At 39.2% G+C, this 25,929-nt stretch overlaps 1 protein-coding gene across 3 annotated transcripts in view; it reads left to right on the top strand.

Moving 5' to 3' along the window:
- The window catches only part of CDK6 (cyclin dependent kinase 6), a 142,177-nt gene that overhangs the window by 35,518 nt on the left and 80,730 nt on the right, over positions 1 to 25,929 (top strand). For 2 of the 3 annotated variants that reach the window (XM_066991718.1, XM_066991720.1), the window contains exon 4: positions 20,040 to 20,207. The exons of the other annotated variant lie outside the window; for it this stretch is intronic. In XM_066991718.1, coding sequence (XP_066847819.1) covers positions 20,040 to 20,207 — 168 coding nt within the window. The remainder of the gene's footprint in view (positions 1 to 20,039; positions 20,208 to 25,929) is intronic. 3 annotated transcript variants of the gene reach the window in all.

The raw sequence follows: 25,929 nt of genomic DNA, 5'->3' as shown, positions 1-25,929 counted from the left end.
GAAATTTAATGTTGTGTCTGTCCAGTTACTTCCTTCACCTGGGCCATCTTACTGCCACATATTTTAATGATGGTGGAATTAAATATCCCCAAATCCCTACCACTTCCAAATTCAAATGCAAACACTTACAAACTGATGGTAGGGTATAGTTGTTTTTTTGTAATGCTGTAGCCCAAGACAGCCTAGACCTCCGTTGCTTGCAGACTGAGTGCTCACAAAAATGCGAGGCACTCCAATAATTCTAAATCACCCTGTCCTGAGCAGAGTGATTTAAAATCATTGGAGCGCTTCACATTTTTTCAGTTGTTCCAGTTTGGAAAGCAGTCAAGCAACATTGTAGCATAATGCATGAAAGCAACCTGCCTGAAGTAATAATTTTAGTCTCTCGAAACAATGACACAATTACAAATTCTGTCACTGAAAAGACGTCTATCAAGGACTCTCTAAATAGACATCTCAACCTACTTTTCTTTTATGGTCCCAACTCTCAAGGCAGCAGCATGGTCCATTGTGGCTCTAAGGGATGCATCCTCCTTTGAAGTCAGAAGGAAGCCGGGGGGGCTTCATTGTTTTCCATAGATGGAGGGCCAGAAATCATCTTTATTCAGGAAGTCAAAGGGAATTAAGACATTGTAGAGATTCTGAATTGTGGTAAGGGATGGAGAGTCAGTCTTTGGTAGAAGAGCATTTCTAATGTAGTCGTTGCAGAATTGCAGCATTACGGGCCCTGGAAATGAAATGTTGCAATCAGCTCATTTAATTCCTCTTAATTTTGCAGAGCTGCACATTGATGTGATGAAGAAAAAAAGAAAGAAAGAAAAAAAAAAAGCTTATGAGTCTACTGTTCTGGATTTCCTTGAGATGCTCTTGGATTATTAGTGACACTGGGTTTTTGCTATTGGAACATCAGTGTGGTAGCGACTGCTATGTGAAATGCTTTGATGACACTGAAAGAAAGAAAGGGAGCACGTGGTAGGAATAATGCTCAAGCAGATGTAAAAGTGGGGCTAGGCTGCCAGGCAGCGTGTCACAGACAGTGCCATTCTGTTCAGCAGCGAGCCAATGGCAGTTCCTAGGAGCGGGGAGGATTTTCAAGATGCTTTCCTTTGTCTCGTTGCGGTGTTGTGTGGTCGCAACTTGTTCTGCAAGTAAATTCTGCCTCGGTGATCAGCAGAAGTGTCACTCATGTTTTCAGAGTCTTCCTCTTCATCAAAGATGAGATGCTACAGTTAAAGTAATTAGGGGAAAGCTGTTGCAGCTCACAGTGTGCTTAAAGCAGCAGCAGAACAATAGACTGAAATGTTCAGATTTACCCATGTTCTAGAGTTTGCTTGCGAGCCATATGTTACTTTTGACAAGTAATTTGAAGGTCATACTGCAGCAGATGTGAGATAGACAGGAGACGTTCAAAGAGCTGTTATTGATTCATACGGGGTAGATAGGAATCACTTTCTTAATAGCAGTTTCTGCACTAGCAAGAGGTCAGGGCCTTATGTTCTACATATGCACAAAGCTATACCTCACCCCAAAACAAGCAGACAGCACTGGGGAAGAGGAGACAGAATGGCACAAATTGTGATGAGGTAGGTATTTGGGAAACCTGACTTACATTTTATTTACTTGTTGAACCCCAGAATCTAATTGTTGAACTCAGCTGATCTGGGACTAGAAGCATTACTACAGGGTACGTCTCCCTTCTTAGAGAACCCAAGTTATTACAGCTCAGATTCTCAGTACTAGATATTCACAAAGTATCTATATTTATTCATGGCAAATATACAGCTGTGGTGTAAAATAAATATTCAGAAGGTTGCCACAGACAATGCTTAGCTAGCAGAAGATAATACAGTAATCAAATAAATTGTTCCAAAACTCTCTTTTCCACCCAAGAGAAATTTAATACTCTTGCACTAACTGCGTGCACTGCTTTCATGCCAGTGAGTAGGCAGGTTATTGTATCAAACAGTAAAAATTAAGCATATTACTTTAGTGGCACACTGATTTACTCAAGATATGTCGTGTTCATTTGTCTTCCTCCATGACAGATGTATTTAGCTTATGCCAGAAAATAAAGTCCCATACTGGCAGGGATTTTTTTTTTTTTTTGACCTATTTTCCTATGTAGAACTTAAAATTAGCCTTAAGAATTTTTTAATTATTCATACACATAGGCATATATATATAGTTGCATAAATGCATATGTGCATATGTAATTATTGTACAAGCCCCCTAACATGTATGCAGCAAAAAATGTTGCTATTTCAGCAACTGGGAGAAGAGGAAAGGGAAACTCGGTGATTGTCACTACCATGTAGGAAGTTCATGATCCAAAAATAGCTGTGGGCCAGACAAGTCCAGAATGAGAAACCCAGGTGCTTAGAGAAGAGTCAAAAGTACAATAGAAGAACACAGAAGGGGTGGCCCCACTCCCGTGCTTGGGAAGTAGTTCGGAGTATACCATACTTGTATGTATATACAAAAAGGCATGCTGCACACACACATACACACACGTATACACACGCATGTATACGCACACATGTATACAGATACAGATATCCACGTACACCTGCCGATTCCCAGAGTCCATCCCATAGGCCTCTGTTCCAGCGCACCGTTGGGTACAGCTGAGCTGCATGAGGGCTGTTGCATTAGGTAGGGAATAAAATGGGTCCCAGCCGAGACTGCACCTCTCCCTCCTACTCGTGTGGGATCAGAGACCTATGGAGAGCCCCTGTCCCACTTGCCTCTGCAGGTCCTGGAACAGACACAGGTCCTCCCTCTGCTTTCCATCCTGTGGCCCTCAGGGACAAAACTGCAGAGAAGCACCAGCCGCTGCCGTCAGCCAGCAACATTCAGCTGCTGAAGCGACCAAAGCCAAAACTCCTGACACTCAAAGAACTTCTGGTGGTTTCAACTCAATGTTCTCTGCCCATGCTAATCCCATTTTCTAGTCCTTTCCTCCTTCCATCCTTCCCCTCCACCTGCGTTTTTTCACCTCATGTTCACTCTGTATTTACGCTGTATAACACTTGTTTGTTCTTTCCCTCCCTCCACATCTTTTATCTCCATCACTTTCCATTCCATTTCCCTTCTCCCCTCCTAACTGACTCTACTGCCATTAAGAAATAATACCATGGAACTGTCACACTGTTTCTCCACCTGGGGTCTGTCTTGTCCATTTTATTTGTGAGCTTTTAATGGAAGAGACTGTGTGAATACCCTTGACTGTACAGTGCCCACCATAATAGGTTGTCCTTTTTGGCTGGCCTTTACACAATACCATGTTAAACATGAGTCATGATAATCATACCCTACACCAGCATTATTCGACTAAAATTGTGCTTGTCCTCTGTTCTGCTCACCCCCCACCAAAGCCACACTTCACACATTTACACAACTGCTTCCTTTATGTATCAGTGCTCTGTAATCAGCGTGTGGTTCATGTTACAGTTTTCTCAGGTTTCAAAGTGAAATCAAATGAGCTTTCTTCCATTTTGAGAATATCCTTCTTTTTAAGAAGTCCAAACAAAGACACACATTATTAGTAAGTTCGCAAACAGCTGCCAAAAGACAGAAAATTAAGAATGGAAACACGAGTGAAATAACAGAAATACTGTTTGGTGTTTGCTCTTTGTGAGACAGCAAGGGAAAATATTTGGGGATTAAAATGATTAATTTATTTGTAGTTTTAATAAAGCAGATGTGGTTTTGTAATATTTGCCAATGTCAGTGCTCCAGAGCAGGACTATGGGGCAAATCCTTCTGTGGTATAGCTGTTGGCTTCTTAGGGTTACTCCAGGAGTGAGTGTGGTGCAATGCTATTAGCATCAGTTAGCAAGCAGCCTTTCATTTGTTTTCAAGTAAAGCATGAACAGTTTGCAATTAAGAAAGAGCAAATTACAAAGGCTTAAGCTCCTAGATCAAAATCTGTCCTTAATTTTTGGGCTGGAAGCCTTATCCAAAAACTCATAAACACTAGTATTTTAGGTTCTTTTTACTTCTCTGTTATTGTTACAGCCATATAGTACTACCACTTATGTCAGTATACACAAAACATCTAAAATCATGTTGGAATATATACCTGAGCCTTCTGGTTCAACTTCAGACCTTAAAAGAGAAACCCCAAAGGGAGCAGAGGCTCTGCTCCAGCAAAGCACTTAAGCTTCTGCTTAATTTTATGTAAACAGATTGCTCCAGCTTCGAAGAAGTGAGGTTGAAAGGCTGCAAATTGGAGGAGCTAACAGAGCAGGATCAGTTGTTATCCTTTTTTACTGACCTGATGAATTCCAAAGTTAGAGCAAAGAAGAAATGAAACTGTTGTTTCTGTAGTCTCAGATTAGTCATAAACATGTATTTTACTTGTATTTAAATGCTTTGTCAGATCAAGGAAGTTCCCTCAAAATGTACGTGTAAGCCAATAATCTTTGGAACCAGACTCCTGACTATTTACAAAAGTGTGTCATAGTTGGTCATCATAGTAAAATCACTCAGTAATGGAAAAGGGCTCTGCAGGATCATAGGTTTAACACAATGGCTTGCTTGTTTCTTGTTTTATTAATATCATAACTGTTCTGACCACAGAATTTACCCCATTTGCCTTTGCAAATCTTGACCCTTGAGAATACCCATTTAAAAGAAGCTGGTTTTTACCATTCTGACCAATGCCTAAACACCAGTGCACCATATCTTTATTAATGTTGAACAGTATCTTATACCATAAAGGGCCGATTGAAATGAGAGGATTGATTGCAAAGAAAGTTACTGCTCAACATTTTTCACTGTTGCTAAATATGTGACTTTACAAACAGCACCACTCAGTTTTTTAAATATTTGTAAGATGTCTAATTTCTTTGATCTATGCAATAGGAAGCATTGCATTGTAACTTTAAAATGCCAAAAATAATCAAGACATGTTATCCATCTTTTAAGAGCATTTCTTTTGCAAGCCAATAAATTCAGCTGCTGAATTTTTGTCCTTTGTTTTAGGATGTGACAGTTCTGTTGCATAACTACAATTAAGGAATCTCAGAAGGCTCCAAATGTTACAATATTCTGTGAATGCAAATGCAGAGTCAGTTTTCGTTCAGTTTTACAGCAGGGAAGGGGCACTGGAATGGCAGCATGTTGCCTTTTTTTAACATCTAATTTATGATTCATTCTAAAATATTCTTTCATTTGGAATTAACTTCAGATATTCCTGTTCTGACAAGTAGAGTAAATATTTTAGCAAGGACTTTTTAGAGAGAAATTTTGACAGTAACATACTCCTCCCTTAGTGTTACAAAGGAAATGCTTGCTATCCAAACCCCAACTCAGCATTTTAATGGAAATGGTTCCAAAAGAATACGTAGGATGTTACAAATGTAAAATGCATTTAATGAAAGAGTATACAGATGTCTTTCATGTATTTTAAATAAAAATGTCTAATTTGAGACTTGAGAAACTCAACAGTGATCTTTGAGCCATATGCTTGTTATTACAATAGTATGTTGTGTATAACTGTCATTCAGTGAGAAACAACACAGACCAAAAAGGAAAAGACATATAAAAACGTGAAGCTAAGGGAGGAGAGACCATCTTACAAAGCGTTTTTGATTACGTTTTTGCCTTGATCAGAATATATCCCTTTCTTGCTTTTTTGTTTGTTCACATAATTCCTACATATGTTTCTATAGGGTTTATTGAAGACATAGGAAAAGGAGAATAGAGGCCAAGCTGCGTGGGCTATAGTGAACCAAAACTGCAAAGAGATGCATACTTGACAGAGAGTTTAAAATAAAATTAAACCACAGTTTCTTTGCTTGGTTTCTGGAGCAGAAAGTCGCAAAACAAGCAGAAAACTTTTGGTTCTTGATGAAATGGTTAGTTTAGCTTCCTTACCTCAACTGCTCTGAGTATTTCAGACTTTAACCTTCATTTCAATGAAAAGAATTTAAACCTACTTCAAATTAGGCTTATGTCTGTAAAGCTGGGGCCTTGGAAAATGTTTCAGAAGTATCTTTAGCCTTATGTTTGCATTTCGTTCCCTTACAAATGTGGTGGAGGTAACCTTGATTTGCTAGTTAGTAGAGTCACGCTTTATTGTGACAGAAAACTAAGAACAGTCCTTCAGTGAAAATAACAAAGACCTACCCCATGGTGATTGATGAGAATGTTGTACAAGTGAAATGAGCTGGAAAGTCATCATCTTGTCTTTTCCTTTGCCACAGGAAAAGCATAACAGAGAGATTTCTTTTCTTCTGGTCCTGATAAGGAGTCTAACGAAGCATAAGGAGAGGTTACACAGCATGGAAATGTGTTACACCCAGCTGCTCACTAGCTTGCAAAGCTGCAGTAAATAATACAGTTGCTATTTAATAAACAAAAGAAAACAGAAGTCCTTTGATAGTGATCCCTAGCCTCTCTCATTTGTTCTTCTAAAGACACAGTTTGCTTCTTCTTAATTGACTGTCTTTTTGGAATAACATAGAGTTTGATATTGTGTTGTACGATTTGTAATGTTTTCTTTGTTGATAGGGAAAACAAAAGACATCTTTCTAGGGCCTGATTCAGCAAAGTACATGTGTATGTGCTCCAGGTTGTCTGGGTCGTAGCAAGCTTTATTCTCATAGCTTTTCTATGAATGGTTACAGTGAAGATACACAGGAAGACGTGTAGTTTTCTTTTCCAAAATAGCTTAGGTAATCAATAGCATACTTTTTTTTTGCTTGTCACAAGTTACTGTCTGGGGATGTATTTGTCACAAGCTGCATTTGTCACGTGCATCCTTTGTGACATTTTGCTTTTAAAAGATACTGCTTCATGGATGCAGTTTGTTCCACTGATAAGCTCTTTTTACAAGTTAACTTGTACCGTAACTTTAGCTCTTTATGAAAAATCTCTTTGCTTAGAGTTTATTCTGTTTAGCATTTGGAGAGGGTGTTGTGCCTGTGAAACATTGGACACAACCTTCTTCCCTCCCAAGAAGACTGCTGACTCATGTTGTACCTTTCTTCCCCTTCCTCAGTCATAGAGTGGCCGGGGTTGGAAGGGACCTCAAAGATCACCTAGTTCCAACCCCACTGCTGTGGGCAGGGATGCCACTCACTAGATCAGGTTGCTCAGGGCCTCAAGCTTCACCCTTACCCCTCAAAACAGAGCCAGTTTCTGTCTGTTGTGCTAACATTACGGAGTAGGCTCATTGCTCTTTGTGTCACCAGAGATGAAGATGCCTCTTTTTTTAAGAACCAGTCAAGTGTTCAAAAGAAAACAAGGCCAGGTTAACACTAATTTACGCTAATGTAAATCAGTGTCAGTCTTCTCAGAACTGGAGGGGCTATGGCCTGTGGCACTTTGGAGAGACTCAGCAGATGTGTGGGACCATAACCCACCACTGCAGCCACTCCTGGGAGCATCAGCCTACCTTTTAGAAACAAAGACACGCTTTGAGCAAACACCCCAGGCACATCACTGCCGTTTACCATTTGCTGTATCTGCAATCCAGCAATGAGCTGCAGAGGCATGCTAATAACTGGCATCTGCTGAAGTACCTTGCTTGCTAATCACCTGCCCATGGGAGGCAGCAACCCAAAGAGATGAAGTAGGACCACAGAGCCTGAAAGTGAGTCCAGGAGAGGAAATGGCTGAGTGAATATGGGGTGCAGTGAAGGCATGAAGAGAAGGGTCAGAACAGGGGATGGGGCAGGAAAGAGCAACAAGTTGCAATAAGGGAGGAAAGAATGAAGTAAAGAAAAAGGTAGGAAGTCATCAAAGAAAGGAGACAGTAATAGACCCTGTAAGTGGAAGGGAATGGGCAGCCATTCCCCTCTTCTGGTGCTATGGGAAGTTACGCATGCTTTTGGTGAAAACAAAAGGCTTTGTGCACTTGCTTGACTCCTCTTGCAAAATCTCTTCTCTGTACTTTGTCTGTAGAATAAAGTGCCTGCCTGTTCCCCTTGTAAAGCTGTTGGTTCAAGAGCTATTGATTTTTTAATTTAGCGTTAATACAATTGCAAATTAATTGCTTCTGTAAATAGGGAGAACAACTCAAGTGGCTGAGTGCTCCCAAGAAACAATTCTGTTTTTCACTATGTTTGACTTAGGTGTGGTAAGGCATCAGTAAGATTCTCATCCTGGAGAATATTTTGACAGTTCATAAAATGCTGTAACACTATTGCAACTCTGTATGTACAATTCTTGGGTTGAGGCTCCTCATTAAGCTGGTTCCACTGTCCCCTTTCAGCTCTTCCTTGAAGACCATTTCCACCCATAACTTAAATCCAAGAAATCTTTTATTTTCTGTACATCCTTGGTTTTCTTGAAGGTTATTACACCTTTATAACTGAAAGCAAACTCTAAATCTTTGGATTCTTTTTGGAGTACTTAACAAACATTAACCAGTTAATCTTTGCAACACTCATGAAGTAGTTAACCATTATCCCTGAATTTATAATATGGAGCAACAGAGGAAGCAAAGTTAAATGAACTGCTGGGACTAGCAGTCAGTAATTGACCCCAGTGTTGAGCCGTTGTACAGCACTGAAGAGCATCATGATACTTCAGCCATGCGAGTGCAACAGAAGCAGAAAAAAATTATTGAAAAGTGGGTTTTTTAAAATGCACAACTCACCCTTATTTATCATGTATGTTATGGATTGTCTTCTTGCTTTCTTCTCTGTTAACATCTTTAGTAAAAATCATTATCTGTTTATTATGAGAGCATCTAACTCTAGGTGATTTGCTGTATTGCAATGTCTGGCGTCATGTTGGGACTTCTGTCTTAAACATCATCTACAATTTTCTGAAGGTCCTATTGATTCTAATAGGTTTGGGAGAATGGAAATATGGAAATACTAAAAAGCAGTGGGGCCAGTACCGGTGTTTGAAAACTGATTGATGTATGTATGTGCCTTCACTGGGCTTTGGCCGAGTTTGATATGAGGCCATCTTCTTTGTCAGCTTTAAAGTACCGTGAATTAATATGCTGGATTTCTACACTTTTTGATGATGTTAGCAATCAAAATGAATTAGGCTCAAAGTCCAAACTCTGAAGTAACCCCATTTCCAAATTCACAAAATTTACTCAGCTATCCTGCCAGCCTGTTTTACAGTGCCTTGAGATCTTAAATATCTTTATATACCACAAAATACCTTTCTTTACATATGAGGAAATGGAGCAGACCTGTGTTATACTAAGTTTAAACAAGTTTTCTGTTAAACAGAAAAGGCAGGACTGGGTTTATATCATTGAAGGAGCCATGGGAATTAGATGCTCAAGGTCTTTGTATTTTAAATGTTTGGATTTTTAATCCTGTAGGATCTTATTAACCATTTTTTTTCCTTAGTTTTTAAAAAATATAACTTATTTTCTTGTCGTGCAGGTGTTTTGTAGAGAACGTGCATTTTTAGTGGATTTTTTTTTCTTTTTTTAAAGAGAGAGAGAAATTAAAGAAGCAGTCTTGAGCCTTTTGTGTCTAGCCAAGGATTTGTTGGTTTTCAAAAAAGTCTTGGCTGAAATGTTCAAAGTTGCCTTGGGTGTAGGAGATCTGGTCATCCAAATCCCCTGGGATACTTCTAAAGTCCCGGCCTTTGTTGTTATGTATCGGTGTATAAACAAATCTCAGCCTTCTTGATGGCACACGGCGGACAAATCCAATGAGAATTTCCGCAGAAATGTCAGCAATGTTGCCAAGGTGTTGATAGACCAGTAGGGAGAGTAGTCTGTCATAAATCTCTATGTATTTACATAATTTGAATGCTCCTCTGGACCTGAATCCATGTGATCTAAGCTGTTTGCACTTGATTTTAAGCATGCTTAGATGCTAGTCTTTGTTCTGAAGCTAGCCCTTGTTGTGCTCAGGTGATAATGTAGGACAGTCATCTCCCAGGGCCTTCCACATTACCTCCGGTGTTAGCTTAAGTTAGCAGTCCTCAGAAGATAGATTTACAGATTTACTCTTCTAGCAGACTTCACCTCCTGAGTCCGAAGCTGTTTGTAAAGCATTTTTCTTGATGTATATGCACAGCATTGTTTCAGCTTTCTAATCACTGACCAGCTGGCTTGTTAGTGAATAGAGCTGTGGGCCCCCTGCCATATTTCATGTGAGGTCTTGGCTGGGTGGCCAAGCAGGCAGCCTGCAGCCAGTGTCAAAGCAATTCAAGAGGTATTGGCACAGCAGTGTCCCCATTAATTTCTGCTTGTCACATGCTGTCATGCAAGTTACACCAGAGAGGAAATGACCGTTAAAAAAAAAAAAAAGTACGCTTGTGGCACTTGGTCCCCTCCAGACGTTATCCCCGAGGTTAAACAAGTGGATACAATTAGCTGCTATCCACAGACAGCTGCAGGGAAGGAGAAGCCGAGATCTGGGCCCCACAGCAACGTGTCTTTCCTGTTAGCGAGGAGTGTCAACTGTCAACATATGTCATATTTTTAACCCTTCCCAGAGTCTGAGTAGATTAAAAAGAGCTATTATGGCCAACAGCATCACGAAGGTGCTGGTAAATAGCTGCAGCGCTGACTGAGCAGCATGCTCCACCAAGGAAGGGGTCTTGCTTGTTGGTATATTCCTTGTGAGGACAGGTGTGGAGGAGAATCGGCTCATCCGTGGTTGATAATTTACTGTCTGTAGACTCTGGCAGGGAGTGAGACAGTGATTTCTGTGCAACTCCTCCCAGAAGCATAATGAAGTTGTTGAAGGGAGCCTCATCCAGCTTTCCGAATTTTCTGGGTAGACTAATTTCTCTGATTACATCAGGAGAGCTTTCAGAAAGATTGCCACAAGTGACAACACACTTAGGATGTCCCAAAATACAACTTGGGAATGCAGAAGCAAAGTCTGCAAAGAGGAAATGGCGATGTCCCAAGATGAGAGAAGTGTATACTAAGCATATTAGAAGCAATCAAAAATCTTGTTTAAAAACTGAAAGCATTAAATTCTACTGAGAGGTGATAAAGAGAGGAGAGTACGTACAGTGCTCCAGATAGATTGACTTCAGCCAACTGGAAGTCTGCTATTTAGCCCAAAAGGAATAGGCTCATAGCATCTGTTGCAAGAAAGCTGGCTTTTCTTGTTGCAAGTAGTTGAAATTATATGAAAGGTATTCTCCAAAATTCAAGCTGCAATTCTTCCTGAGCTATCCAGCTTGTTCTGGTGTAGCACTTAGATACTAAATTTTGACTGAGGTCAGTCCCCAGACATGTGCCAGAAGAGTCAGAACTAATGCACACAAACTGCAGATGCTATTTCAAGTCATTTGTATTGGGCTTACCAATCAGGTGAGCCAGTAAAGAGTTTGGGGAATTTCTCGGTTTATTTTAGTTCTCATCACTTTTTCAGATGTTCTGAGGAATAAAAGAACAGAGTGGGTAAGAACTGTCAGACCATGATGCACTATGAGATATTACTGTATCCAATATAGTGTTATGAAAAGCTTGTAATAAAGTAATGTTAAAAGAAATTTCCCAGAAAACATTTGGGGATGTACAAAACTGTGATGATATCACCCAGAGACATGGGGAAAACTTCTGTTTGTTTACTTATCTAGGCTCAGATCTATAAATTCTGTTGAGATGTGCCTTTTATTCATTTTTCTACTGGATGCAAAGAGTAGAAAGGTTTGAACAGTAAAAAAAGTTGTTAATCATAAAAATACATTCACCTGCTGTAAAAAAATTCATGTCCAAGACAGGTCTTGGTAATAGTGTCACATTTGCCAATTTCTATCAAATCAATAAAAGAAAATTCCTTTCTGTTCTCATATAATTTGGATGTATTTTCTCTTTAAAATACCAGTATCCAAGTAGGAAACATGTGTCTCATTTGCATGCCTGGTAGTTCCACCTTGATGGGAATTTTTGGTACACTGAATCACTGACAGTAAGTAGGCCAACAGTTATGTAGGTTTCCTTTCAGTCCTGCAAGTTCTTCTCATCAAATATGAATAATAGCAGCTGACACATTAAAACTTGAAAGATCTGTATTGCAAACTGACTTCTCAGGTGTTGAGCTATAAAATGAAAAAAATGAAGTGGAAAGGCTTATAGCCACTAAAATTAATTTTGTTCTGTCTGAAATGAAATGCATTCATATGTGTATATATATACATGAGTGTGTATATATATATATATATATATATGTATCCCACAGATGTTAAGTACAAATTCCATATTGAATGTGGTTTTTAGTTCACAACTACTGAGATCAGTATGAAAATCTGGCAGTATTAAAATACTGATAAAACAGACATGTATTAAAATTGACATTTTTAAAGTCCTGTAAAATAAAAATCCAGGCCTCCATTTTAAGGGAAGCCTCCAATGAGATTATACAAAACACTAAAACGTATACGTGCATGCATGTAGACAGACGTATACTTTTATGAGTAGGCATGTCTGCAGGGTTCTTCGTCATAAAAATTTTGTAATCCAGAAGTACTTGTTTGAACTGTGCTTTCTTTCTTATAGAAATGGTCTAAAATAGATTAGAAAGAGATATTATCAGAATATATTTTTAAATGTCTGTTAATCAACTCTGTTTTAAAGTATCTTTGATATGATTAAGATAATGTTACAATTGAAAAATAATTATGCAAATATTTACCTCATATTTTAAAATAAATTTAACTGGGATTTAATTTTCAACAAATTGTTTACTTTTAGGGTAGCAGTGTACTAAACACATTATTAGATCAATTCATTGCATGAACTTAGCAGGTATTAGTTCCCTTTTGCTATTCATACAGTAAATGAATTTGCTGTATTTTTCTTTCTGCACAGCATTTTATTCTGTGAACAGAAAATGAACATTTTATCTTGTAAAGTAGATGAATAAGACTAAGTGAACAGGTCATTTGGATTTATTTGTCTCTATCTGACAATGAACATACTAAAATTGAATATGCTTTGAAGTTCACAGTACTATCTAGTTAATTGGCAGGAATATCACAGTAGTCTTGTCTTCTGAGGGACGACCTTTCCTATGTGAGTACTTCCATGGAAAGCAATAGGACTTCTCCGAGATAAAGTGTAACCCAGTCTAAGGATAAGTAGGAGATCTATACCCTGGGTTGAATATATTCAGGTGGATCATGGATGACTCTTGAGAGTCTATAATGTGGTTAGGTGAAGGCAAAGAGCTTAGCCTCCTCCTTCCCTTTCTGAATGCCCAGCAGGGAGACTGATCAGACTAGTTTTCTCCTGAGAGGAGAGATAAGGGAAAGGGCGCAAAGGCAGGGATCTGTGTCCCAGCCACTGCACCAGCTGCATGGAGAAGAGCATCCTGCAGCCCCACAGGTCATGACAAATTGCTTCACTGCCCCCACCATTGCAGTCACAGCGTTCTAGGTAGGCTGGTGTGATGGGTTGCCACACCAGAGTAAGGACAAGATTTAAAAAAGAAAATCACTGCATTTAACAGGGAGTCACTAAATTATTACTAATGCCTTTGGGATTCAGTGTAACAACATTAATCATGTCTTTTGCTATTCATGTATCTGTACTGTGTAATTCCTCAGGAATGCCATTGTTTTTTTGGCATTAATTAATGTTGACTGTTTGTTACAAAGTATAACCATAGAAGTGCTGTAATTATTCAGCTTCAAAAATAGGCCCCAGAGAATGTGAGAACTCTTTAAACTTTCATTCCAGCGTGTTTAAAAAACATCCTTTAAAATGAAAGCAATTTGGTGGTTGGGGGTTCTGTATAATCCTGTACTATACAAAGGAGGCCTCATCCTGCTGCTCCTCTGCTCAGAGAAGGTTTTGCTGTTCAGTGAGAGGCATTGAGCCTTTTCATCAAACTAGCCTGGCTGATTCATTACACTTTGCTGTCTAAAACTCGTCCCCTTTGTTTACACTTGCAGTTGTATCTTATGCAAACACTCCTACAGGAAATGTTCAGGATGAGTATCCCAACACCTGCCGTCCAAAATGGGGACATTCCATTCTGCTCCGCAAAAATACAAAAATGAGATACAAATAAATAGAATCTCTGGGTGAAAGATGCAGGTTGTTGTGCAGGTGCGTGAGATACTCCGCAGAGGAGCAAGAGAACTGTTAGGAGATCCCAAAGGGTTGTGGTGTTTTACCAAATGTTAGCACAGAAATTGCACCGGAAAATGAAAATAGGCTGGGAAAAAAATTAAATAAGACTGTGCTTTAGGGTCTGTCTGTAGTTGACACGGATCTGTACCATGTTGCTCTTATTTGGTAGTATGACCAAATATATTTATGGGCTTTCACAGACTTACTTTCTCTGGTCTTGGGAACTCATGTTGCTATGACTAAGGTTAATCTGGATAAATGCTTTTTCTTTCTTTACATACTAGTCAACAAGGAGGAAATGTGATCTTCACATAATGAGTAGCCATTCATATCTGTACGTTACCTATGCATGTGTTCTCTGAAGACATACTATTCTTGACGTTTTCTGTCAGTTGCATAGCCCTGTGTCCCCCTTCACAAAGACAAAATCGAGCATCTATAGCTTCACCACTGTGGTGGGTTAGCCTTGGCCAGCAGCCCAAATCCCACCCAGCCACTCATTACTCCCCCCCAGCCTTAGTGGGATGGGAGCATAAAAGAAAAAGAGCAGGAATGAGAAAACTTGTGGGCTGAGACGAGACAGGTAGATTGCTTACCAGTTGCCATCATGGGCAAAACAGACTTGCTTTGGTCTTAGTTTGGTGCTGATTAAAGTATTTAACCACTAATTCAGATAAGTGGGAAACAAAAAGGCAAACATTAAAACAACACTGTAAAACAGAACCTTCCCCCACCTGTTTCCAGGCCCCATATCACTCCTGATCCCTCTCCTGCCCCGAGTGCTGCAGCAGGGTGGGGTGTAGGGGCTTGCGGTCAGTCCCTAACAGTTCCTTCTGCTGCTCCTTCCTCCTTTTCACCTCCTTTCACCTTCCTCCTCACACTTTTCACCTGCTCCAGCGTGGGCCCTCTCCGTGGGCTACGTTTCCTTGAGGAATATCCACCTGCTCCAACACGGGTCCTCCGAGGGCTGCTGCTGTGCCGTGGAGCACTTCCTCCTCTTCCTCTCACCTTGGTGTTCCCTCTGTTTTCTTCGCTATTTTGTTCCCTTCTCCTCTCTCCCCCCAGCCCTTTCTGCCCTTTTTTAAATAATTTTTCCCAGAGACACCCCCAGCGTGGCTGAGGGGCTCAGCGGAGCCCTGTGGTGAGGCCACTGGAGGCGGCTTTGTCCAGCATGAGGCAGCCCCTGGCCTCTCCTCACAGAGGCCAGCCCCTGCTACTTTGACACCTGCACCCAAAACAACTACGCACTTTTAGTTTCCTTTGAGTAGATACTTGAATTATTTGGTCAACAGCCATGCCATCGTCCTCTTTTGGTTTAGACAGGCAGAGCAAGGGCATCTCATGCAATTTAAGACAAAAGGTACTTAAGCTGAGAGCCGTCGGCTGTAAATTCTTGCACGTTAGACCCTTTTTTTCAGCAAAGAACCCATGAAGAGGTTTAAAATGTAGCAAGTCAAACTGCCCCAGCTTAAAAAAAAAGCTGCAAACCCAAAAAGTGATGAAGATCCAACCCAGCAAAAAGGCAAATAGCTTCTAAAAGACAGTCTTCTGGAGGACAATCTGCTACAGACTTAGGGGGTTATTTTCTTTTTTACCCCATACCAGTGCTCCAGATCTGTAGTTGCCACTATGCCTTTGACTGTGTGCTGTAGCCCAAACAGCATTTTGGGTGCTGCAGGTTGGGTGTTTTCAAGTTTGCCTGTGAGAGTTTCCTTACTACTCTCTGTGGTATATTTGGCCTAATAATGAAAAGAGGTAAAGATTATTTTGTTGTGTGAGTTCCCTGGAGACTCAATCTGGCCTTGGACAACAAGTTAACATGGGCAAGTGACACATATTATTACCTGGACGTCAAGGTGGTGTGATTCTTAAAGGATCAGAGTGGTTGGAAGGGACTTATGGATCAGAAGATGCAGAAAGCATAAGATCTAGAGAGGATAGGACAAGGAGGGGACAAAGTCTGTAGGAAATCAAGCCTTCCTGCTCCTCCAGCCAATGAGTCATGGGAAAGGAAAGCTGTGAAGTCCACCTCTGGCAGAGGGAGCAGCAGCAGCTGCTCAGCCTAACCCATGCCTGTCCCCACCCTCACTAGCACCAGGAGCTGACTGTGACCATAAATACACATATTTCTCTGTATTATTGAGACATGATATAATATGGCACTACTTGCAAAATTCATCGTAATTTAGTCCTAATATTCAATACATATCAAACTGAGGAATGCCATCACCAATGCCAAGTATGGTGGAACATGCAAAAGATGCTGTATTTCCATTGCAAATTTTGCTTCTGTTCCCATTATGAAGTTTTTACAAAATTGAAGCTACATTTTTGCCTTTAAGAAAAGTGTATTTGTTCATTGCATCCCAAAATAGCTCAGTTTTCTGCTGAGTTACGGATAAATGTTTTAGGTTTGTTCATAGACTGCGTTGAAAATGCAGCCTGAAATGGGAAAAAACATTTTAAGGCCGTAATTATCTGAAAGCAATCGCAGTGGAATAATGTATGTATCTTCAACTCAGGCAACAGCCATTGGAGGGTTTGTGATATTCTAATTATGGTAGAAATCTCTAATCTGAAATAACAGAAACTGATGTCTGTTTGCAAATGTACATTATCCAAAGAATGTCTGACAGAAGTTAGAGCATGACTAGAAGTTAGAGCTTGGTCCTCAAATCTGCTAAGGAATGAATCTTCTTGTTCGTCAAGTAGAATTTATCATTTTTCAATTAACATTTGAAATATGATTTGAACTGCAATTCCAAAGTATTATGGTATGCCTAGGTACCAGAGAAAGTTTTTCAGACATTCAGACATTCAACAGCAGACATTCAACAGACTAATCCTTGATGCATGTGAAGACTCTCTTGTTGTTTCTAGATTTTGGTAATTGGGATAATGCTGGATAATCATCACCAATAAAAAATGGATGTGTTTCCATCAAATTAGTGGAATTATCCTGATTTATTTAGGTAGTGATATGTCTCGTGCATGTTTACAGCCATTATCCAATAGGCTAGCAAAGGTTAGCATCTTGTGAAGTTAGTTACAGTATCAAAAAAAACCACATAGCCAAGACTGAGTTAGATATTTCTTGCAGGTAGTTGACTAAGAGTATGAAGTAATTTCCAAACCTGAGGCCTAATGGATTCTAGACGAAGCTTATGGACAGCACAAAGTTAATGATTCATTATGGATAAAAAAGTTTTTCCCTTTTGTTCATAATTTGTTAATACTCTTTTTAATAAATAATTTATGCAAACAAATGTCAAATTCTGAGATGCACAATTTGATAGTATGCTTTTAAAGCACATAATAATTAGACCTTCTCGTGTGATTTGTTTTTCTGCTCTTAGCTGAGAATTTAATAACAGGAGAATAATGAATCGCAAATAGCAAATGGTCTTTTTACATCAAAATGCCCTTCTTTGCACATGTGAATCTTTGGGCTGTTCCTCTATGATAGTTGTGAAATGAAATTTGTTCCTATGTATAATATTGAGTAACAAGGGATATCAAAAGAGCATAATCAACTATCCAGAATGAATAATAGAGAATAGCTTATATGGACTAAATCTGAATTTCCCAGAAGAGGAAATATAGCACTTTTTTCCCCAGTTTTTGTTCTTCGTTTTTATACCTTCTTAATTTCAACTTTCCTGATCCACTTTTCTGCTGCACATCCCCTTTGGTGTGTGTGAACAGAGCTTCAATAAATGATATTCATCTTTCGAGTCCTGTGGGAGAAGAGAAAGAGATATGAGTTTCCATTTTCAAATATTTTCTTTTTTTTTTTCCACATGCTTGGATGAAAACTCTGAATTTAGAAACTGAAGACATTGCTTGCAACTTGCAACTAGCAGAGCAGAACTGCATCCACTGAGCTTGAGGAGGAAATATGAAACAAAAACAGCATGAGTCGTAGGAAAAAAAAATCTTGATATGTTTGGTAACTGCAGGAATGAGTTTACATTCTTGACAAATGAATAAGATCAAGAAATGTCACCAAAAAAAAGGGACTTGCCAGGGTCTAATGACTAATCCTTAAGTTCTTTCTTTTTTTTTTTTTTTTTTCTGGTAATATGTCTACCTAGAATAAAATATTTAGACCCGAATTCATTATGTACATACTTAAGATAACCACATGCTTAAATATCCTTAGCATGTACTTAGGTACCTCTTCAAGACTGATCCAAAGTCTGTGGGATTTAATTAAAATTAAAATAGAACAGTATGACCTGATATAACATGTATTAATTCTACCGATGCCTAAAACCTGTATGGCTGTAGTCCTAGCTCTTCCACATATTTCTGAATTGCAAAGGGAAATCATATGAATTTGAGAGGATTCAATACCTTTTGTGCATTTGTTTTAGAGGAGCAAACCCTATTGTGCTAGTTATCAAAATGATCAGATCTCTGTTTTATCTGGGGAAGCCAAGGGAGCAAAAGGCATCAGACAGCAGGGAATGGAGAGCTCAGTTTACCACCATCCTTCAGAGGTGATTATAATTAATTAAATGTTGCTACAGCTTCCATAGTTTCATGGTAGTGTCTCCATCATCTGGATCTTCAAATCAAAACTCATCTCTGTATCAACAGTCCACTGTTACAATGTTTGGCAGAAAGAGGCTGTATATAGAAATGGTTGTGTTTTATCAGAGGTCAGATTAGAACTTTCAGCTTTAATATTTATGCGTTTTACAATACTTTCTGTAGAGATGATCGGGAGACATTACATGAAAGTAATAATTTTGTATTAAATTATATAGCAGTGCCAAATTGTATCTTAAAAATAAGTCTGGCTAAAGAAATATTATGAAGTTGAGTATTCTGAGTTCTTTTTAAATCCATTTGCAGATAGCATTCCTTTTAATAGTGTGCTTTGAGTATTTTCTTGAAAATGTGTAAGGTTTTTTCTGTTCCTATGATATGGTCATTAGAGGAGTCCATAGAAAGAACAAAAGTGCTGACTTCAGTTCATCCTTCTTCCCTTTTCTCATGTTTCATGCCACCCACCTTTTCAAGATAATTTTGATTGCTAGTAACAGGATTGGCAGACAGCCTACTGCGTGGCTTATGGAAAGCACATATGTCACCAGTAAACACAGGACTGAGTTTCACGAACTCAAGTCAAGTGCACAAGGAAAATAAACATTTTCTTTATCCCTTTTGATTTTTTACTTCTTGCAACATCCCCTTGTAACTGTCTGGCTTGCAAATACAATTTTCAAGTTGACAGTATCCTTCTAATTTGGAATTCTGGGGATTTCTAGTATTTAGCTTTGAGTCTGTTGGTTCATTCCTTTCACGTTACTAAGATTAATGTGAAATCATGAGTACAGAATAAATAGGTCCTTCAGCTGTGGAAATGTAATAAAAAATTGCATCACTATAATACAATAGAAAGCCAAATGAGAATAGTTACTTATGATTATTACACTGATTTAGTGCTAAACTTTGATCCAAAGGTAATTTCTGTCCTTTTCAGTACATTCTATAGAGCAGGTTTTACTAAGTGAACTTTTTCCCCCTCTATAACATTAAATTGTGACAAAACTGTCATTTAATTAGCTTTTCGGTTTGAAACAGATCCTGTGCCTATTGAAGTGAATGATAAGATTTCACTTCACCGGGGCAGGACAAAGCAGACACTTGTCAGATGCAAAAACCATAAGCTGCAATGTATTTTTCTTACTTGGACAGCATTCTTTCAAAGTTGTCCTGGGTTTTACAGACATGCTTTTGCTATTTAAGTGTGTTGACCAGCCTTTATACTTCTATCAATGAACCTCAACTAATTCAACTAGAAACAATACATTAACTTGATAAGTACACCTGTTCAAGTCAACTGGTTCTAGCAACATCCTGTGTGTTTTATATTAATAGGTGGTTTTATCTTCTGTGTACATATTCAGGTCAATACTTACTTAAATTAGTTTTGCAGATTATGGCAGGGAGTTTACTTGTTTGCCTTGTCTTGATAATTGCATATTGATTTCTTACTTATATTTAGGATATGATGCTTCAGCTGTTTCGGGGACTGGATTTTCTGCATTCACATCGTGTGGTGCATCGGGACCTGAAACCCCAAAATATCCTTGTAACCAGCAGCGGGCAGATAAAGTTAGCTGACTTTGGCCTTGCACGAATCTACAGTTTTCAGATGGCTCTTACCTCAGTGGTAAGTTTCTGGAGGCTTTTGTTTTTCTTTTAATGCAGCAGTATGCCTTAGTCTCTGTGGTCCTGTATTATAACTCTGCTTCTAAAACCATCTCTTCTAAGTTACTTGAGTCTGTAAAAACTATTGCTTTCCAACCCGGACTGACGTTGTTGTGGTTACTTTGTAAAAGTAATCGATTACTGATTACTAGTTCTAAATTAAATCATGACTGATTACTGAAGGATAGGTATGCACTAGTTTTCTGAAACCCCTAGTTCTCTGGGTCTTGCTTCTGTTGTGATGTTGGCTAGTTTTGCACACTAAACTGTAAACAGAGGGTGAAAAGTTAGCTATTTTATTTGCTGATGCTCATGTAGTCTTGCCTGAAAAAATATACAGATACTTTTGAAAATGCCACACTGACATGCCTCTGATTTTCCATCTCTGTGATTATGGATTCAATGCTTGGTCCCATATGCTAGCAAATGATTCCAAACAGAACTGTTCCTGGAGGCGGCTCAACTGGACCTGGCAGCCAAAATCACAGCCATTCCCCAAGCCAGCTGTTAAAGAGCACCTCCAGTATCTCTAGGTCCCCTGACACTGTTGCCTCTCTCCCAGGAGCTCTCCAGGTTGTCCTTGGCTCAGACCAGAGCTCAGTCCCAGAAGGTCTGGCCTTCTCCTGCATTAATGCTGGTAGGAAAGCTCTGCCAGCTCCTTGCTTTTTGACCCCATTTCCACACTTATTGGCCCTGCCTCCGGAACCAGCTGCCGTTAGCTTGGCACAGTACATCCGAGGTGTATTGAAGAGTAATGATGCTGCACACAGGTTGGGTGTCATTTGGTTTTGTTACTTGGTCATTATTATTTTTCTTTCCATTTTCTGAGTATCAAAACTGCCATGGCAGTATCGCTTGTGCTAAAGACAGGAAAGGAAGTACTGCTGAGAAAGGAAACTGAAAGGAGTCCACTTTGCATTTTACGTTGTACCGTAGAAATTAGCCTGGCTCACATTGGTAAAAAGCAATCCATTGTTATTATTAGTTACTGTAAGAGTCTCATCACTGCTCTGTGAAGTAACAATGACATCCTGGGTTCTGGCTTCAGCATGACCGAAGGAAGGAAGCAACAGAAAACAGTATCAACATCTTGCTAAACATAGGAAAGTATTCTCTTCACATAAAGCATATGTAAACCTGTGTTTTAGGGTTGGGTTTTTTCATTGCCTGTAAGATGTAGCCTAATCCAAAGCTGAAAGAATCTCTCAGCTGAGGTCAGTGAAGATTGATCATGTTGTAACTCAAAACAGACCTTTGAGGAAAAGGAGAGAAGGGTTGTTCATGAATTGCTGTAATTTTTCATTTCCTGGTAGTCAGTCAGAAGCAGTAACAGCTTCAATGATTATTTCTATTGATCCATAAAATTCTTTAATCTAAAACTGTGGAGTTCTCTAAGGCTGCCAGCAGGGTGTTTTGGAACAGGTCTGCATAACATGAGGAAAAAGCATCTACAAAACTGTGGAGACATTTGTCCATGATCATGTAGCCTGCATAGGGTCAAAGGTGTGTCAAAAGACTCAGAAATACAGTGCTGATACATACTGATATATTTACTAAGGCAAAACCAGACTAAGGCCAGCTTGTATGAGAACATTGCCAGAATTCCTATGTGAAAGATGCACATATGCTCAAGTACCTAACACTTGGGTGCTAGAAATGATGTTTCAAAACCCGCTCACTAGCACCCTTAGCACTGCTGTGAACAAGAGTTCTTTAGGCTGAGGTCGTCCACATGCAAGTTAGCACTGTGTTACCACAATCATGCAGTTATCATTGCAGATATGCTACAGAGTATTAAAATTGTTCAGCCACCAAGGCCAAATAAAGTGTATGGATGTAGGCCTGGATGCCTGGATAATGGCTTTCGCACCTAGAACTTACTCTACTATTATTTTCTTATTTAAAAATAAAGGCTATGAGCAAAATCAGTGTGCCGATACAATTTTCATGCTGACAGCAGGCCTAAGAAAAATAATGTCTTTTTAAGTTAAAAATGTATTATTTTTGAACACCTAGTGCTTAACACCTTCAAAATCAACTGTTGTATATGTGTGTAGTAACCAAAGGGGACCCGTACTTGCAACGTGATAATGTACTGTGGTTTGAAATGTCAGTCTTCATTGCTCTTACAGAATGAGTAGTGGTTAGAAACTTACTAAATGTGTAGTAGCTGACCCAGTTAGGCCATGAGTTTTCCTTTTCTTAATGCAACTTTTATCTTTGGCTAGCTGCTTTGGTGTGCTGATGCTTTTTTTTTCTTTCTTTCTTTCCTTTTTCCTCCCTTAAAATGCAATACAGATTTTTTTTAATAGTAATAATAATAAAGTCTTATGTTTTTGAAACATAAAGCAAAAGATATTCTTGACTTTATTGTTCCCCAAATGAAATCCAAATTGGAGCTCCTTGCCAGGCAGTGAGTAAATTTCAGCAGGATCAGATTTGTTTTGAAGTGTTTGCAGAAAAAACATTGCCTTATAAAAGAGAGCACATATCTAAACATATGTCAATTAATAAAAACTCCTAGCTTGCATGGATTTTCTGTGGAGTGTTATTGAAATACGATAGCGCAGACAGCCCAATGAGAAAAGGTGCATTGCATGTGCTATCACTGTGATCAATAGAAGGGTTCTGCAGCATTTCCTTCAGAAGAGAAGCTTACTGCAAGATAAACTACAAGAAACATCTTTTGAAGTATCAGATCATTCCCAAGATGCATCCTCATTCTTTGCTCACAAAGAAACTCTTCAGATGAGACAAAAAGAGCTTGCCATGAAAGTAATCCAGTAAAAACTGATCCAGCCCTGGTACTCTGGGTGCTGCAAGTGGTAACTTCAAAGCAGTCTCCCTCTGACAGCCAGTTATTTCTACAATACTGCCGAATCCTTCTGGCAGACCAGTCGTCTGGTCGTGCTGCTCTCATTTAAAGAGACCTCTTGGTACTTCCTTCAGTGAATGAATAAAAGACTCAAACTAATGTTACACATGCTTGGGGGGGGCAGGGTGGAGATCACTGCTCCCAGCTGTGGTCAGACTGAGAACTGATACAGGTCTGAAATAACAGCTTCTAGAGAAAGAATGAGGTCGGGGCAGGAGGGGGGGGCTCAGAGGGTGGATAACAGAGCACGCTTTCGGTTTCGTCCAAAGTTAGGCTCCTTTTCAAGCACTGGTCTTGGCCCTTGGGGAAATTTTGAAGAGGCTTTGTGATAACAGAGAAGCTTCACAGGAAAGAAGAAGTGGATTGATGTGACTGCGAAATGTTAGAGTCTGATAGCAAAAGCTAATGAACTATCACTTTTTTTACTGGTCCAGAAAAATGGGCGCTTGGTTTTAACTTTCTCTCAACAAAGGAACAAGTGGCTGTCTTGAAAATTTGAAGTTACATCATGAAGGAAAAATAAACCATTTCTCTATTCTGTGTTGACTTCTAACTGCCTTAAAGAAAGGAAATGAAGCTGACTTGAGGCACAGCAGAATGCGGAGATAAGTGCACGCAGTCATGATCACAGCATCTAGGTGGAGCTGAGGATGTCCAGCCTTGAAATCGTGATGTGCCTTAAAGGACCTGAGTGAAACTGGCAAAACGTTAGTAACACATTCATAATACTTTCTTTGAAAACATGTGTGCTTTACCTTAGATGGCAGCAATACTGATGGTTTTTTCCCATGAAATGCAAACAAAATTGCTTTATGTCTTCCTTTTAAAAAAACAACAACTTGTTTTCAGATTTACTGAACGTCAGAAGGGAATCACAACACTTTCTCTGCTGATGCCCTAAATTGTTGAATACTAAGCTCAGCTAAATTGACAATTAAAAAGAGAAAACACAAAAAATCCCGCAGTTACTGTCAGTGAATAATTTTAGATTACGCTAGCATTTTATTTGAGTGTTTCTTCAGGATAAAAACTTTCCATCCATTTCCTGGCAGTCACTTCAGCACAAATGGTTTACATGTCACATCATGCAGGAACTTGGATTTCATTTTGTTGGTATAGTAGCAAGGGAGCATAAAATAATATTCACTAACTGGGCTTACTTTGTAAAAATAAATGTATAAATTAGTTACAGCAACAAAAACAACAACAAAAAAGATAGAAAAAAAGCTCTTCCAAAAAGGAATGAGTGCTTTCCTGTTTTCTGCCCACTGTTGCATTGTAAGATACTAATAAATGCCACCTGTTAGTAAATAATGTGAATGTAAACTCTCATCTGAGCTAATATGATAGTTAAGAGCTTGAAAACAGCATGAAGAAGTTTCTTTTGCTCTGGTTCATTTTTTTCTTTTTTCTTTTTTTTTCCCAGCTACTTTTTTATGGTACTATGCTTCCCAAAACCCAAATATTTATGTGTATGTAATATAGCCTGCATAGTCCATTCATCTGCTGGCTATGTTCCAGCAAACCTGAAGTCTGTTTTGATACAACTTTAACCTGAGATGCATTGGGTTAATGCCTTCATTGGGCCTGATTCAGCAATCCCTTTAAAACTCACAGTTAGCATCAAACAGAGGAGTAGAGCTATGGGAATTAATTAAGGACCAGCTTCTGGTAAATCAGAGGCAAAATCTGGGATGTGTTAAAGAGTGCCCTAATGGAATCAGTACAGTGACATTAGGCTTCATCTCATACAGAATTTGTTAAGAATATAAGTCTTCCTCCCTCAGACAGGTGGAATTGACTGCTTTGGTATGCACTGGGCCTTCACTGGTATGAGGAAGCACATCACCTTAGATCTGAGCCCCAGTCTTTAGTTCTTTCCTCATGGCACATTGCTCCAGTCCACCCAAATGTCCCTGAAAAGGAAAATGAGTCACAGCCAGCCAGCCAGAGGATCAAAATATGTGTTGTTGAGCTTGTGAGTGCTGCTGAAAGGTTGTGGTTATTTAGGAATGCACTACGATCAAATTGGTTGGCTTATTTAAGGAAAATCTGTCTTCCCTACTAATACAGAGCACTGCATAAAATGTCCATGTATCTGGCTTTGTGAAGAAATGAGTGGATTTCTCTGATATTTTAACATCTGGATAACTGAAGGAAGCTTTATTGCATCCTCCCAAACACCCTATAGGAAAGTTATTTCCATCACATAAAATGAGTCATTTATCTCCGGAGCCATCTTAAGAACAAAAATCATTATCGGCACATTGACAATAAAGTCTGCAGCTGACTGAAAACGTTTCAGTACATACTTACGTTGACTTCACTCAGATCAGACGTTCACTTAGAGAGCTCAGATTTATGTGAAAATAACAATGAACAAACAGATTCCTTAATGTAACAATATTATCAAAGGCAAATACAGAAATATAGGTGGACAAAGTTAGGAGATTAGAATAGAACTTGCTTTTGTTCAATGGAATAATGATGATGTAGGATCGTTTTGAAAACTTACTAGTCTCACTTGTCTAGAAGAGCGCTCATAGTGAGACAGAGGATTTATGGTAAGGCTGTTATTTTTAGAAACACATCCTAGAGATACTATTCTAAGGATGCCATTTCACAGTCAGCATAAGTAGATGCAACAATTCTACAGCTGCAGAAAGAATAGTCCTGCTTTTGGCTATACGATTCCATCCCTTCCCTTGCATCTGCCTTTGTGGTCGTGCACTTGCAGTGTGACTGAAAATGAGCCCCATAAACAAGAGTTACTCATTTTCAGTTGGATTAGGGGATGCAAATCACTGCA

Source organism: Anser cygnoides, chromosome 2 (assembly GCF_040182565.1).
Source record: "Anser cygnoides isolate HZ-2024a breed goose chromosome 2, Taihu_goose_T2T_genome, whole genome shotgun sequence".
NCBI lineage: Eukaryota > Metazoa > Chordata > Aves > Anseriformes > Anatidae > Anser > Anser cygnoides.
Note: the sequence above shows the minus strand (reverse complement) of the source record. Positions and strands in the feature narration are given on the sequence as shown.